Genomic DNA, 12,759 nt, shown 5'->3' on the forward strand with positions numbered 1-12,759 from the left:
ACAGAGCCTGCGCTCCTCGCCTGCACCGGCATGTTGATTCAACAACATGTGTTTATGCAACGTGCTGCACAGAAGTGCATGAAGAGAAAGACTAAAAGAGAGGGTGAAATACACCAGAATACCAATGCGTGATCCAGTTTCCACCACAGTTTGTGCGCTAAATAAATCACATTATACTTCAAAGGAGTTTTAACTTTCCCTTCCCCATTTTAAGGAGGTCAAGTGTTGTGTCCGTCTGCAGCTTTTTCCAGCCACCGCTGCTGCATGGACTTCACTGTGGTGGACAGATCGGCCCGGGGCCAAGAAATAATTAAGTTGGTGGTGATCTGGATCTAGGATTTCTGCCACCAGACAATAATTTCTTTGTTAGCCGCAGCGGGAAGTAACAGACATAGACACTTCATTTCACATGCCGAGGGGGTGTTTGCGCTGTCAAGAAGTCAGTTTATGACGGGGAGGACGCCTAAGCGGCGGTAATTGTAAATGAAAGCTTTGCTTCTCCTTTGGACAAACATTGTTCTTGATAATGATGATAAATTTCAGCTAATTAATTACTGCCAAAGAAGCTGTGAGTCAAAGTTTTAAAAGGAAAAACTTTTTTTCTTTTACAACAAGAATTTTTTGGTCATTGATCTGAGAACATGGTGCGGCGTCCAATGGGACTAAAAACACAAACAGACACAAACAATACAAATTTTAAACAAGCTCCAGGTTTGTCACATTTATCTGGAAGAGAGAAACAAAGGTGAACGCTTAAAATAATTAAGACCCACCACCACAGGTCATATGATCAACTGGTTCAACTTTGACCTGCTGTAGATTCTGCAGTTGTTTTCCTGCTCAATAAGATTATCTGTGATGCTTCAGGTGTGCTCACCTTCACTTTTATTTCTAAATAAACAGCAGCTTGTTTACAACCTGTCTCACCAACCTTCACAGCTGCCTGTAATAAACAGTGACCAATTTTAAATGCTGAATATAAAATTTAGGAATAAACCTCACACTATAACAGTGTTAGAGTCAAGATAAACACTTAAATGATGCCACTTCTGCCAGAACTCACAGTGAGACCAGAAAGTAAGGTGGGTGGGGCTAAAGACAAGGTTTTCACGCTCAAACTGGACGACTGGAAGAAGAATTTAATACAGGTGATTACAGAGACGCAGGAAATGTGAGAACGAAGGAAAAAAAGGTGAACAGAGAGACATGTGGAGAGAGAGAGGGGCAAATGTCCACATATTGCATAACAGTGTGTGTGTGTGTGTGTGTGTGTGTGTGTGTGGGCATTAACAGAAGAGGAGAAAAGAAAGGTGAAAGATGAGAAGCGTTGCGTGATTCCCGTCACCTGCATGTGTGAAGAGAGTGCGACAGATGTATCAGACATTAAGAAGACTTGAAGAAGACAGAGAAGGAATGCTGCCTCTTACCGGAGTGTGTGAACTGTAGTCTCGGCTGAGATGCTCTCCATGCCCCCGTTAAGGCGGCCCCGAGGTGGGCGAGCAGGACCGCGGTCACCCGCCAACACATCCTTCACGTGCGAGTCCGATCTGACAAATTCAGGCAAGCTGACAAGTGCCAGAGCAGTTTCAGAGTCAGTCTCCACCTCAGTGTTGCATTCAGGGCAAGTGCTGAATCCCAACACACACACAGGACACACACACACTCTTGGTCCGAGTGCTGAACTGTTGAAAGACGAAATTTAAATCTAATTTGAGTGAAAGTCCGAGTTGCAAAGAAGCTGAATCCAAACACCCTCAGAGTCCAAGTGTTTCAGGCTTGAGTAAGTCCAGATCCTTCAAATAGTTCACCACTCCTTATATGAAGGTAACAGCAGCACTTACACACACTTCACCATCTGTGTGTTTGCCAGTTTATATTCTTTCTGTGTGTGTGTGTGTGTGGGCTTCAGAGATGGAGGGGAAAATGTCTTCCAAGAAAAAACTAAGTCTTTTCTCCGCTGCTTCCTCGCAGCTTGACAGCTCTCTTCTGCTCTGTCTCTCGTCCCAGCTCCTCTCTGCATGTGACTGCTCTCTCTCTCTCTCTCTCTCTCTCTCTCTCTCTCTCTCTCTCTCTCTCTCTCTCTCTCTCTCTCTCTCTCTCTCTGGGAGGCGGAGGGAGCAAGATTCCCGATCATTGTGGCCACTCTACACACACACACACACACACACACACACACACACACACACACACACACACACACACACACACACACACACACACACACACACACACACACCACACACACACACACACACACACACACACAGGCACGTCTCCTCGCTGCTCCAGGAAAACCTGGTAAAAGTGGAGAAATAAAATAAGAGACGATTGAGTTTCATCTTTATTCCATCTCTTACCTCGGCTGTTCTTTTCATCTCATAATAACACACAACACTTATCTAAAAACACGATCACTCCACGCTTTACAAAGCAAATAAATAAAACAACAACACAGAGTTGTATCAGTCGTATTATCCTGACGTTGTAAGAAAAGAAGCCTTTCAGTGAGAGTGGGCTTTCAGATGCTGTTGAAAACAGTATATTGATTTTTTCAAGGCTGAGTTTGTCAGAGCTGCAAAATGATCAGTAACCATTATTCTCCAGTGTCACCATGAGAAAAAGCCAATGGGTGGCTACGACCAGACCTCACACTGTGTGCAGGTAGATGACTCAGGAGATATAATCTGGAACCATGAAGTGTATTAAAAGTAAATTTAAAAGTAAAAGTAAGATCTTACAAACAAACTTTCACCTCCTTTCTTTCTTTCTTTCTTTCTGCACCAAACTCTTTAAGTCTCTTTCCTCCTTCTCATTATTTCTTCCATCTCCTCTCCTAACCCAAATGCAATCATTAAAGCCTGCGCCTTCTCTCTCTTGCTCTGTTATTTTCATTAGATAGCGGCTCACTGGGGGACAGCGGCGCAGGCTGAATTTTTCACCAGCTCAAGTTCAATCACAGGCTAGCGGGGACAATTTATTCATTCTCTGGGATAAATAATGAATTTAGGTTGCGTGCAAATGAACAAGTATATTCTCCCCTCCCAGGATTTCTGATTCGTAAATGATTTATTGTCCACACTTGTTTGTTATTGTATAATTAGTGCAGATTTTTTTTTTTTTTTTTTTTTAAATACACCCCATGACTTTAATTATATGATTACAGGTCCTGTAACCTGGTGTTTACACAGCCTCACACAGCTTTTAATTTGATGAGGGCAAATCTGGTCAAACCCGCTTGATAATGAAGTTATCTAATTATTTAACCGTCGCCTCGTGATTATTCAGGCTGACTAACCCTGCTCCTACGACGGCACGACGCCCTGCCGCAGTGACCCTGAGCAAGATGCTCCTGGAGCTTCATGTCTTAATAATTAACATTAAATGATTCTGCTCATGGTATTGAAAAAAAAACGTTGTTAATTGCCGCTTAGTAAAACGCCATCATCCCTTTAAGGTGGAATAGTTTTGCAGGTTTAAATCAGTAACATGCATTATTGTTAGAAGCAGTAGTACTACAGCAGTGGCTGCTTACCTCTCACTGCTGCAGCGGCTCTGTTCAGGCCAACCCAGGATCACCTGTCAATCAGACAGAGCAGGTCGTACTGTGACTTTTCTGATGAAGAAGAAGTTCCTGTGTGTAGAGCTCTTTTCTTTGTTCCTGTTACCACTGCCAGTTCTTGTATTTTAGACGATCCGGTGACATAAAATAGATCGATCCTGTGCACGGAGAAACAAAACTGCAAATGTAAATGTTTTTATGTAAACACAGGATGAATTACCTGTGTTTTATCAGTTGGTCACAAGGGAGTTAAAAACAAAACATTTAAGATATTCTAATGTGGATTCCTCCGGGGCGTTCTGCCCTAACCCACCAAAGATTCAGAAAATATGATGTGGGGGATTTAGGAAAATTCAGGAAATATTAATCTAAGATTTACAGATGTTGTTTTAAAATGTTATGTCTCCAAATGAGGAGAAACTGACTGTGAAGTGTAAAGGTTTAAATGTAAAAGTTAGGCTTGATATTTTGGTGTTTTACAATAATACTATTGCAACAGCAGCACAGTCATTTCAACATGTGAGCTCAGCTGATGAGTCACCATCGGCTGCCTCTCAGTAGCTCGTGAGTAAACGCTGCAGAATCTCATAAAGGTTGCATTTGACCTGTCAGCAGGGATCTGTGCTATAGAGTCAAAACAAAAATGTCCTCCAGCCATTCGAAGCTTCTACCTCAGATGCTGGTTGTTGTTGGTTGGGCTGGATCTGTGCTCATCACATCTCCGAAGATGGAACATCAAGCACCTTGTGTCAGTTTAAGATAATTCACCATAGAACTGACTTAAACTCTCTGGTCGTTAAGTCAGGATAATTACAAGCTCGTCACCAACCACCTGATCAGTCAGCTTGTTAATTACAACTAATGACCTCCCAGCTAGCTCGAACAAAAAGCCTCTGATTTCTCTTTGACAAGTGATGTCAATTAGTTAAATAGCGTGTGAACTCGAGCTGCTGAGATCATTACGGGTCTCTGATCCTCCCGCTGCTATTCTCTATCAAGCACATAGACACACTCACACGTCCATTAACTCAGGCACATTCTCTGTGTTTCATGAGTTGAGTGAGAACGCATCAGTTAATGAGCACTCTGTTTAGTTTCAAAATGTTTATGTCCTCTTTCTAGGCTGATATGAAGCCTAATATCACTAACTCACAGTGTGTATGCTTGTAATGGTTGTCAAATTGAATGAAGTGATATGTATACATTTTCATTTTAGACAAGTCTCTTATCAATATTATCCTTTTCATCATCATATTTATTGCAATTTTAATCCTTTTCAACCACTGTATGAACTTAAATAATCATGAATTTAGCATGAAAACATATGAAATACACATGAAATCTGTCTCTTTGACAGTTACAGGAGAGCTGTTACTCTCATTTTAAAGTTTCATATGAAAAGCAACATACTGATTGAACCCTCTCTTTTAATCTGGGTTGAAAATATGTTTTACTAGAACAGAGAGTGATGGGAACTTTAACGACACTAATGAAGATGAATGAACATTTTTATCCTATTTGACACAATATGAGTTCAAAGAACACAAAATAACACATTTCTTTAAAAACATGTACTAGAAATGGTCATTGTAGAGGTCGATGGTTGACCTGTTAGCTAGTACAGGGGCGTTTAAATGCACTTTCACGTCATATACGTCATAATAGTGTCGCAGGTTCACAGTGAGAGAGATTTACTCAATAACGGACTGAAAACAACATGTAAAGATGTGACTAACTTTATCTTACCGCAATGTGCCGTCGGTTCGAGGCTATTTGTGCCTGTAACCGAAGAGAAAACTTTCTGGGAACGTCCCTGATTTTCCTCTCGCAGGTAAGACTGTGCTGCCATCTTACGTTTCTTCCCGCTGCTTACCTGCTTCATCGAAATCCCGCGAGACTATGGGGGAATTCGAGACTTGGTCTGTACAAGATGTCAACAACGTACATTTTTAAAGACAAAGTGAACAAAACGTTTTCCTTAAAACAGCAAACTCGGAAAACTAAAAGTGTTGCAGCATCAAAGAAGTAGAGGAGTAACCGTTAAATTCAACACACCTTCTGTGTAATGACGTATTTTCACCACTAGAGGTCAATGTTAGATTGTGTTAATTCAGTATAATGCACCAGGGAGAGGAGAAACACACTGTAGAATATGGTTAAAAACATTAAAAAATATAAACATAAAGAAAATAACTGCAGTTGAATGATGATATAATATTCGTTGTATGGATATTTAAATTTTCCAAATGGCTAATCAGCCTGAAGCGGCTCTTAATAACATCACAGAGTCAAATACTGGATACCATCTTCAATTCCACATCCTAATTTACTCTCATGACCCACTTTTTGCTCCGTACCTGCTGTGAATCACACAAGATTTTACTCCAATACATAGATGAGGGGAAAGACACTGAGGTTAGATTTGTATTTTCTATATCAAATAAAAGAATAAGAAAAACCCGCCACTAACAAATCACCTTAATCCACCCATTCATTTAATGAGTTTATTTATATTTATATGTGTTTAATCTCCTGTGGTCATTTTTACAGTAGTAACATAGTTTATTGTCATACAGTACTATGGTGCCATTTTGGACAGTCAAATTTAATCGATGCTTTTGCTTTGATATTTGATCTCAGTTGTATAATTTTCATTTCAAAACTGACCAGTCAGGTTTATTCCGTTTGAATTTAAATTCTCTACCAGCTGTGTGTGACTTTATGACAGGGTGGAGTGAGTATTTTGGAGGGAGTAGGCTCTGACCGTCCTGCGCGCTCCCGTCATGATGTGTTGGAACCTTTTGTGAGGAGGCGCGGCTGGCGGGAGCGCGCTCGGCGCTAAATGGTAGGCAGCAGTGAATCAACAGTAAAAAAAAAAAAAAAAAGAAAGAGCATCACCACTGTGGCAGAGTAAAGAGATTCTTAGAAGTTAAATAATGGGCGAATTGTTGCGGTCAGTTCCCACAGTTCAAGACTTTATTTTATTTATTCATTTATTTATTTCTATTTTTGTGAAATGTGTCACGGAGATGAACTCTTGTCCCACCGGAGCAGCAGGGACACATGTGTCACTGGGCGTTGTGTTTCGGTGCAGGCAGGCTAAAAATAAAACTTTAGGAAACAACAGAATAGGTGGGTGTACGGATGACTCACGATCTTGGGGCAATCCTTGTCAGAGCTTTCTTCTAAAGTCAAAACAAAAAAATACACCCCAGACAGAGACAGAGCAGCCAGTCCTACCAGTCCAAAGTCATCACCGAAGATCTGCTAATGGAGAGATGAACACTACATGCAACAGCAGGCCTATCTGTGAGCATGGTGGACTTGTGGATTCAGTCAGTTTCAAAAAAATGCTCCAGTTTAAATGTAAACACAGTCTTCAAGTCTCACCACACATTTACATTATATCACACTCTTGTGACTTATTAAATACGACCAGCCATGTTTGGCCTTTTCTCATTCACATACTAAAATGTGTGTGCACAACTGTAATCAGCTGTTTTGATCTAGCACTAGTTTAACCGTGTGTTTATCTGATACAAATGGGATCATAAACCTTAAATGGATGCAGTCTACAGAGTGTGGTCTTCAGGGGACGACAGTCAGACCGTATTTGGTTAAGAAAACATTTATTTTTCACAGGAAGTGAGTGCATCTTGAGTCAGTTTTCACTGAAATAAATGGGGATAAATTTACCTCCTCCTAGTCATAGACAGTCTGCTTACCCGTAGCATCGTCCTAATTTAGCCTTGGGTGATTGTGCAGTTAATTTCAGAGAAAATTGAAGACCACAAACACGGATGTGTCATATCTGCATTTGTAAGAACCTTTAAAGCTGTAAAGCTTGTTGAATGCTAACAAAATAACAGTTGTTTTATCATTACTGAAAAGACAAAGAGCTTATCATATTATACTGTGTAATTCTGACACTTTCAAACAAGTGAAATTTTAAACTGTGCATTTATATTTATATCATAATACATATTTTAAAACATCTCAATAGTAGTGGCAGATATCTTGACATATTTCTATTTTTCATTCATATATCATAGTTATAGTTCTTTTTATCTTTATATTCTTACTTCCTCTTTATTCTTTGCTGTTACATTTGCAACTGAGGGAGTAACTGTAACGCAACCTAATTTAAAGTATATTGATTCTGATTCTGATTAATACTTACTTGGCCTACTAGCCATAACAGTTCGTTTGAAAACTTACTGGCTCTCTCCAGTCTAAAGTTTGTGGTATCTTGGAAAAGCGGCAGAGTGAGACGTCTTTTGTCCCTCTCCTCGCTCGCTGCCTGTTTCCCTGCAGATAATAGGCTCTTTTGTAACCCGCCCCCTTTCTCCTCTCCCTCACTCCCATTGGACGGCTCCCCTCCTCTCCCTGTCATCCCATTGGACGGGCCGCGCAGCCGATGAGCTCATATTGGTTAAATATAGTTGGACTAACGAGGAGCTAAAAATAGACCGGTATATAAAACCGGCGGTGGAGCTGCTCCGCGCGCTACTCCTCTCCGGTCGGCAGCAGGAGGAGCAGGGAGGGAGGGAGGGAGGGAGGGGGGAGGAGGGAGGAGGGAGGGGGGAGGAGGGAGGGGGGAGGAGGGAGGGAGGGAGAGAGAGAGAGAGAGAGAGAGAGAGAGAGAGAGAGAGAGAGAGAGAGAGGGAGAGAGAGAGAGAGAGAGAGAGAGGGAGAGGAGAGAGAGAGAGAGAGGGAGAGAGAGAGAGCAGAGAGACACAGACACAGACAGAGAACTGGCTCGTCACCCTCCCTCCAACTCATTTCTCCACAAGTGTTGCACCAGAGGCAGCGGTGTGTCTTACATGACGCCCGGCCGCCAGTTAGGGTGGAGTAGGCAGTGACGAGCTTCCTTCCTCCCTTCCTTCCTTCCTTCCTTCCTTCCTTCCTTCCTTCCTTCTTCGCTCCGTGGTTTCGGTCTGAACGTTGCCCTCAGACAGACCGTTAAATCGCTGTGAACAAAGCTGTTTTAGTGAACTGATTAACATCCACACGTCACTGTAATAATGTCTTATTATAAATGCTGTTTCAGCAGCTGCGACTGAACTGACCCGCTGTAGCTCCAACAAGTTGCCTCCAGGCTGTGATTGAGGTGATGCCAACATGGCTGCACTTTGTCTTTTCTGTCGCAGTCTTTGTGTCATTAACTGTAGAAAGAGATGGAGCATCTGTTTATCAAACACCATTACATGAGAGCAGCAACATGGGGAACAGCAAGTTAAGACAATTTAAGCCAGTATGCAGCTATTCAAGTGAAATGCATAAACAACGACCTTTTAAACACTTGGTGACATCAGTATTTAACATGAACACTTGAGATCTGAATGGCCTAAATATCTGAATCCGTCTTGTTATCTTGCATGTCATATAATCATGGTTTTGTACCTTTATTTTTTTGGTCTTTGACTTGGATTTAATGTTGATTTTGGGGGAGTCTTGCCCCCTGATTAAGACTTGGACCCCCCCAAGAGAGGTAAAAACAACAGTTTTGGGGAGTAAAACATTTATATATCCTTCTTACGTGTAATTGTAAATAATACAATATATTTCCCATATTCATGCCTGGAAGAATCTTGTACTACGATTTCAGACACCCCTAAATTGGACCGTACCATTTCTTAACCTTTATGCTAGGTAAACATGTCGTCTACCTGCCTCTCTCCATCAGAGCTGACACTGTAGCTAAATATAATTAGCAGTAGCAGCTAATTATCTAGCTTGTTTAATACACTTTACTTTCTTACCTTCAGAGTTTCTGAATTACATTGTGTCAAGTATTTATAGATGAACGCTAATGTTAGCTAACTTTTGCTTAAGTTACAGTTTAGCTACCGTAAATCTCAGACTATTGAGCGCACCAGCTAAATTTTACAAGAAAATAAATTTTGTACATATTTAGGCCGCACTTGAGTATAAGCCGCAGGTTTTCATGTTGTAACATGAGATATTTACGTACACAGAAATACATTACACAGAAGATTTTTTTTAAAGATTTAATTCAAGACGTGCTTTTTTTCAAACTGCCTGTACGGCACCAACACGACAGTAACATGCCTGGTTAGAAAATAAAACACCCGCCTCCAACGTCTCACCATCGATTCATTGATATCAAGCTTACATGCAGTAGCTCTATTTCCCTCTTTGACGGCCAGATCGATTGCCTTTAACTTAAAAGCCGCATCATATGCATTTCTCCGTGTGTTTTCCATGACAGTTCAAAATCAAAAACAAAACTACCGTGTCTTCTTTGGCGCATAATCTTTCCCCACATGTCTGTCTCACTTTTGCGCTTCCTGCTAGAGCGCCCCCCGGAGGCCGTTAGAGCGCCCCCCCGGAGGCCGTTAGAGCGCCCCCCCTGGAGGCCGTTAGAGCGCCCCCGGAGGCCGTTAGAGCGCCCCCCCGCAGGCCGTTAGAGCGCCCCCCGGAGGCCGTTAGAGCGCCCCCCCGAGGCCGTTAGAGCGCCCCCGGAGGCCGCTAGAGCGCCCCCCGGAGGCCGTTAGAGCGCCCCCGGAGGCCGCTAGAGCGCCCCCCCCGGAGGCCGTTAGAGCGCCCCCTGGAGGACTTTGGCCAGTAAAAATCTATAATTTAGCCACATCTTTGTATAGGCCGCAGGGTTAAAAGCGTGTGAAAAAAGTAGCGGCTTATAGTCCGAGATTTACGGTAATTAACGTTCAGCTAGCTGATAGCTCACCCTTTCATTTCCAATGTTAGCTTGTCATTTCAACACTGTTCCCCAGTCATAAGCAGTGAGACAATGGAGGATCAGTTGTTGTATAGAGATGTTTTGACCTCGATATACAGTTTATTATTTAGTTTATCTTTTGTGTGTCTGTGGTGGTTTGGTAAGTCTCTTACCTTTTTGGCTGGTCCACAACAGGAGGACCCAGCTCTATAATGGTAAATGTCAGTGACCGACTGACTGAGTGATCATGTTTCCACCACTTTCTACCCACTACATTTATTTGACAGCTTTCAGTTCACTGAAGCCTTTGCATCTTCCTCTCATTTGCAGGGAGTCATTTTCAGTAAGAGAAGCACAGGCTGACTTCTTGTTTCCTCTCACACCCCTCCTCTTATATCAGTGGAGGCCTCCTCCTCCCGACCCACCTCCTCTTCCTCTTCCTGTCGTACCACACACATCTCCTATATAAGCAGCCAAAGGTCTCTCCAGGAATCTCTCTGATGTAAAAAGACTCCAGTACGACCTGTGATCTGAGTGGTATGTGATAATAGGAATAACAGCAGGAAAGCCTGGAATGTATCCTTGCATCTTTTTATTTAGACTGCTGCTGATTTATTCCCTTTAACTGATGCTTGCACAATGACAATAAAGCATGTAAAGCATGTTTTTGTGTCTATAGTTTTGTTTGTCTGTTTATGCCTTGAAGTTTGGTGTTATTAAGGATTCGTCTAGTCTCTGCTCCTGTGACACACAGACACTGTAGGTAAATGTACGTAGCAGAAGCTAACTATCTAGCTTGTTTACTACTCTTATTTACTTTCTTATCTTCAGAGTTTATGAATCAGATGTGTCAAGTATCTACGGATGAGCGTTAATGTTAGTTAGCTTCTATTATAGCTAACTAATGTTAACTAGTTTCTAACTTTAGCCTTAAGCTTCAGTTTATCCAACTAATGTTAACTAGTTTCTAAGTTCAGCCTTAAGTTACAGTTTAGCTAACTACTGTTAGCTAGCTGATAACACACTCTTTCATTTCGTGTTAGCTTGTCATTTCATTACCAATATAAAATGTCATATATGATCAATGAAAACAAAAATGTGATTCCATGTAGTTTTATGTCAGTGCTTGGAAAGCATTAGATGTGTGCTGTGTGCAAGGCAAAGTACTTCAATATGAAAGTTACTTTAATATGTACTCCAGCACCGGCCTGCTCTTACATTTATCCATGTTATTCCTGGACTTCCACTCCTCCATGATGCCTTACACAACCACCGTCTCTTTCCTCTCTGCACACACTCACAGCTTCTCAATATTACTCCACAACACCCAGCATCATCCCACACAGGCTGAAGCTGCCTCACCTCAGCATCCCACACACTCTGCTCTCTCTGCAGCACAGGCCTCTGAGTGAAGCTGCTGGAGCATCTGAGCGTTGTCTTTGGACACGCTTACTGATGTGCACAGTTCATTGTTATGGTGAGGGATAGTTACATCTTCTGCACAGCTAAGAAAACTAATTTCATTGTTTTAAAATGATAACATTCAGCGTTATTCAATATTATAACATATGGGATAATGTATTAAAAATCATGCTGTGGGGAAACCTGCTGCTTTGATCTTCAACCCAAACCTGAAGAAGCAGCAGCTCTCCTTCTCAGTGATATCAGGGGTCTGACTGGTCCTGGTTTATGATCAGATGAGATCTTGTGTGGGATTCTCATCCAATCAATAAGGTCTGCTGAGGGATTTTTATTGTTGCAATGAACTGTAGCTCTGCACCAGAAAGATTTAAAACCCGTGATGCTACACACTGTACATCACTAATAAATTATCTGTATTTATCATTATATAGTGTTAATCAGAAACCTATCATCCGTGACTGAGTTGATGGATGTGGAACTGGGTTGAAAGTTGGGGATGTGGTGGTTTAGGTTTAAGGTGTCGTGAGAACATTAATTAAAATAGACTTGACTTAAAAGTTGTTGAGGGTAAATCTCCAGTTGACGCTGTGTCCTCAGTTATTTTCACCTGTTGTGAACCACAGCTGTACAGATCAAAAAATTATAAATAAGACTTTTTAAACAAATCATTATTTTAAAAACCCTCTGATGAAAACCAAGTGTTTCACCTCGTTAACGTCTCGTTAACACAGACACATGATGATGAAATAATCATCAACACCATGACTCAGTGTTTCCACCTTGACCTGCAGTGAACCAATCACAGTCTCATAAACAGATTCAGGGTTTCATACGTCACAGACCTCAGGAACCAATCCTGTCAACTTGTGGGGACTGGGGGGCGGGGCTAAATACACCTGAAACCTCATCAGTACAGAGAGAGAGAGTTAGCATTAGCACAACTGCTAACACTGTGTCAGACACTGTCAGTTACAAGATAACAAACAACATAAACAAATAAAAGATGCTAACTAGCTTACGGTTCTGACGAGATGCTAGCTAGCTAACTTTTCTGAAAAGATGCTAACTAGCTAACGGT

At 41.7% G+C, this 12,759-nt stretch overlaps 1 protein-coding gene and 1 long non-coding RNA gene across 3 annotated transcripts in view; both read right to left on the reverse strand.

Moving 5' to 3' along the window:
- Positions 1–2,134, reverse strand: part of sema3h (sema domain, immunoglobulin domain (Ig), short basic domain, secreted, (semaphorin) 3H) — a 65,753-nt gene extending 63,619 nt beyond the window's left edge. For both annotated transcript variants that reach the window (XM_056384850.1, XM_056384849.1), the window contains exon 1: positions 1,428–2,134. In XM_056384850.1, coding sequence (XP_056240825.1) covers positions 1,428–1,527 — 100 coding nt within the window. In that variant the 5' untranslated portion in view covers positions 1,528–2,134. The remainder of the gene's footprint in view (positions 1–1,427) is intronic.
- Positions 2,135–2,246: 112 nt separating this feature from the next.
- On the reverse strand, positions 2,247–5,630 carry LOC130174708 (uncharacterized). Its single transcript, XR_008828620.1, has 3 exons — positions 5,306–5,630; positions 3,533–3,717; positions 2,247–2,295 (listed from the first exon to the last, which is right to left on the reverse strand). It is a non-coding gene; the product is annotated as an uncharacterized LOC130174708 (long non-coding RNA).
- Between the last annotated feature and the right edge of the window lie 7,129 nt (positions 5,631–12,759).

The sequence above is a fragment of the Seriola aureovittata genome, chromosome 9 (genome assembly GCF_021018895.1).
Source record: "Seriola aureovittata isolate HTS-2021-v1 ecotype China chromosome 9, ASM2101889v1, whole genome shotgun sequence".
Classification (NCBI taxonomy): Eukaryota; Metazoa; Chordata; class Actinopteri; order Carangiformes; family Carangidae; genus Seriola; species Seriola aureovittata.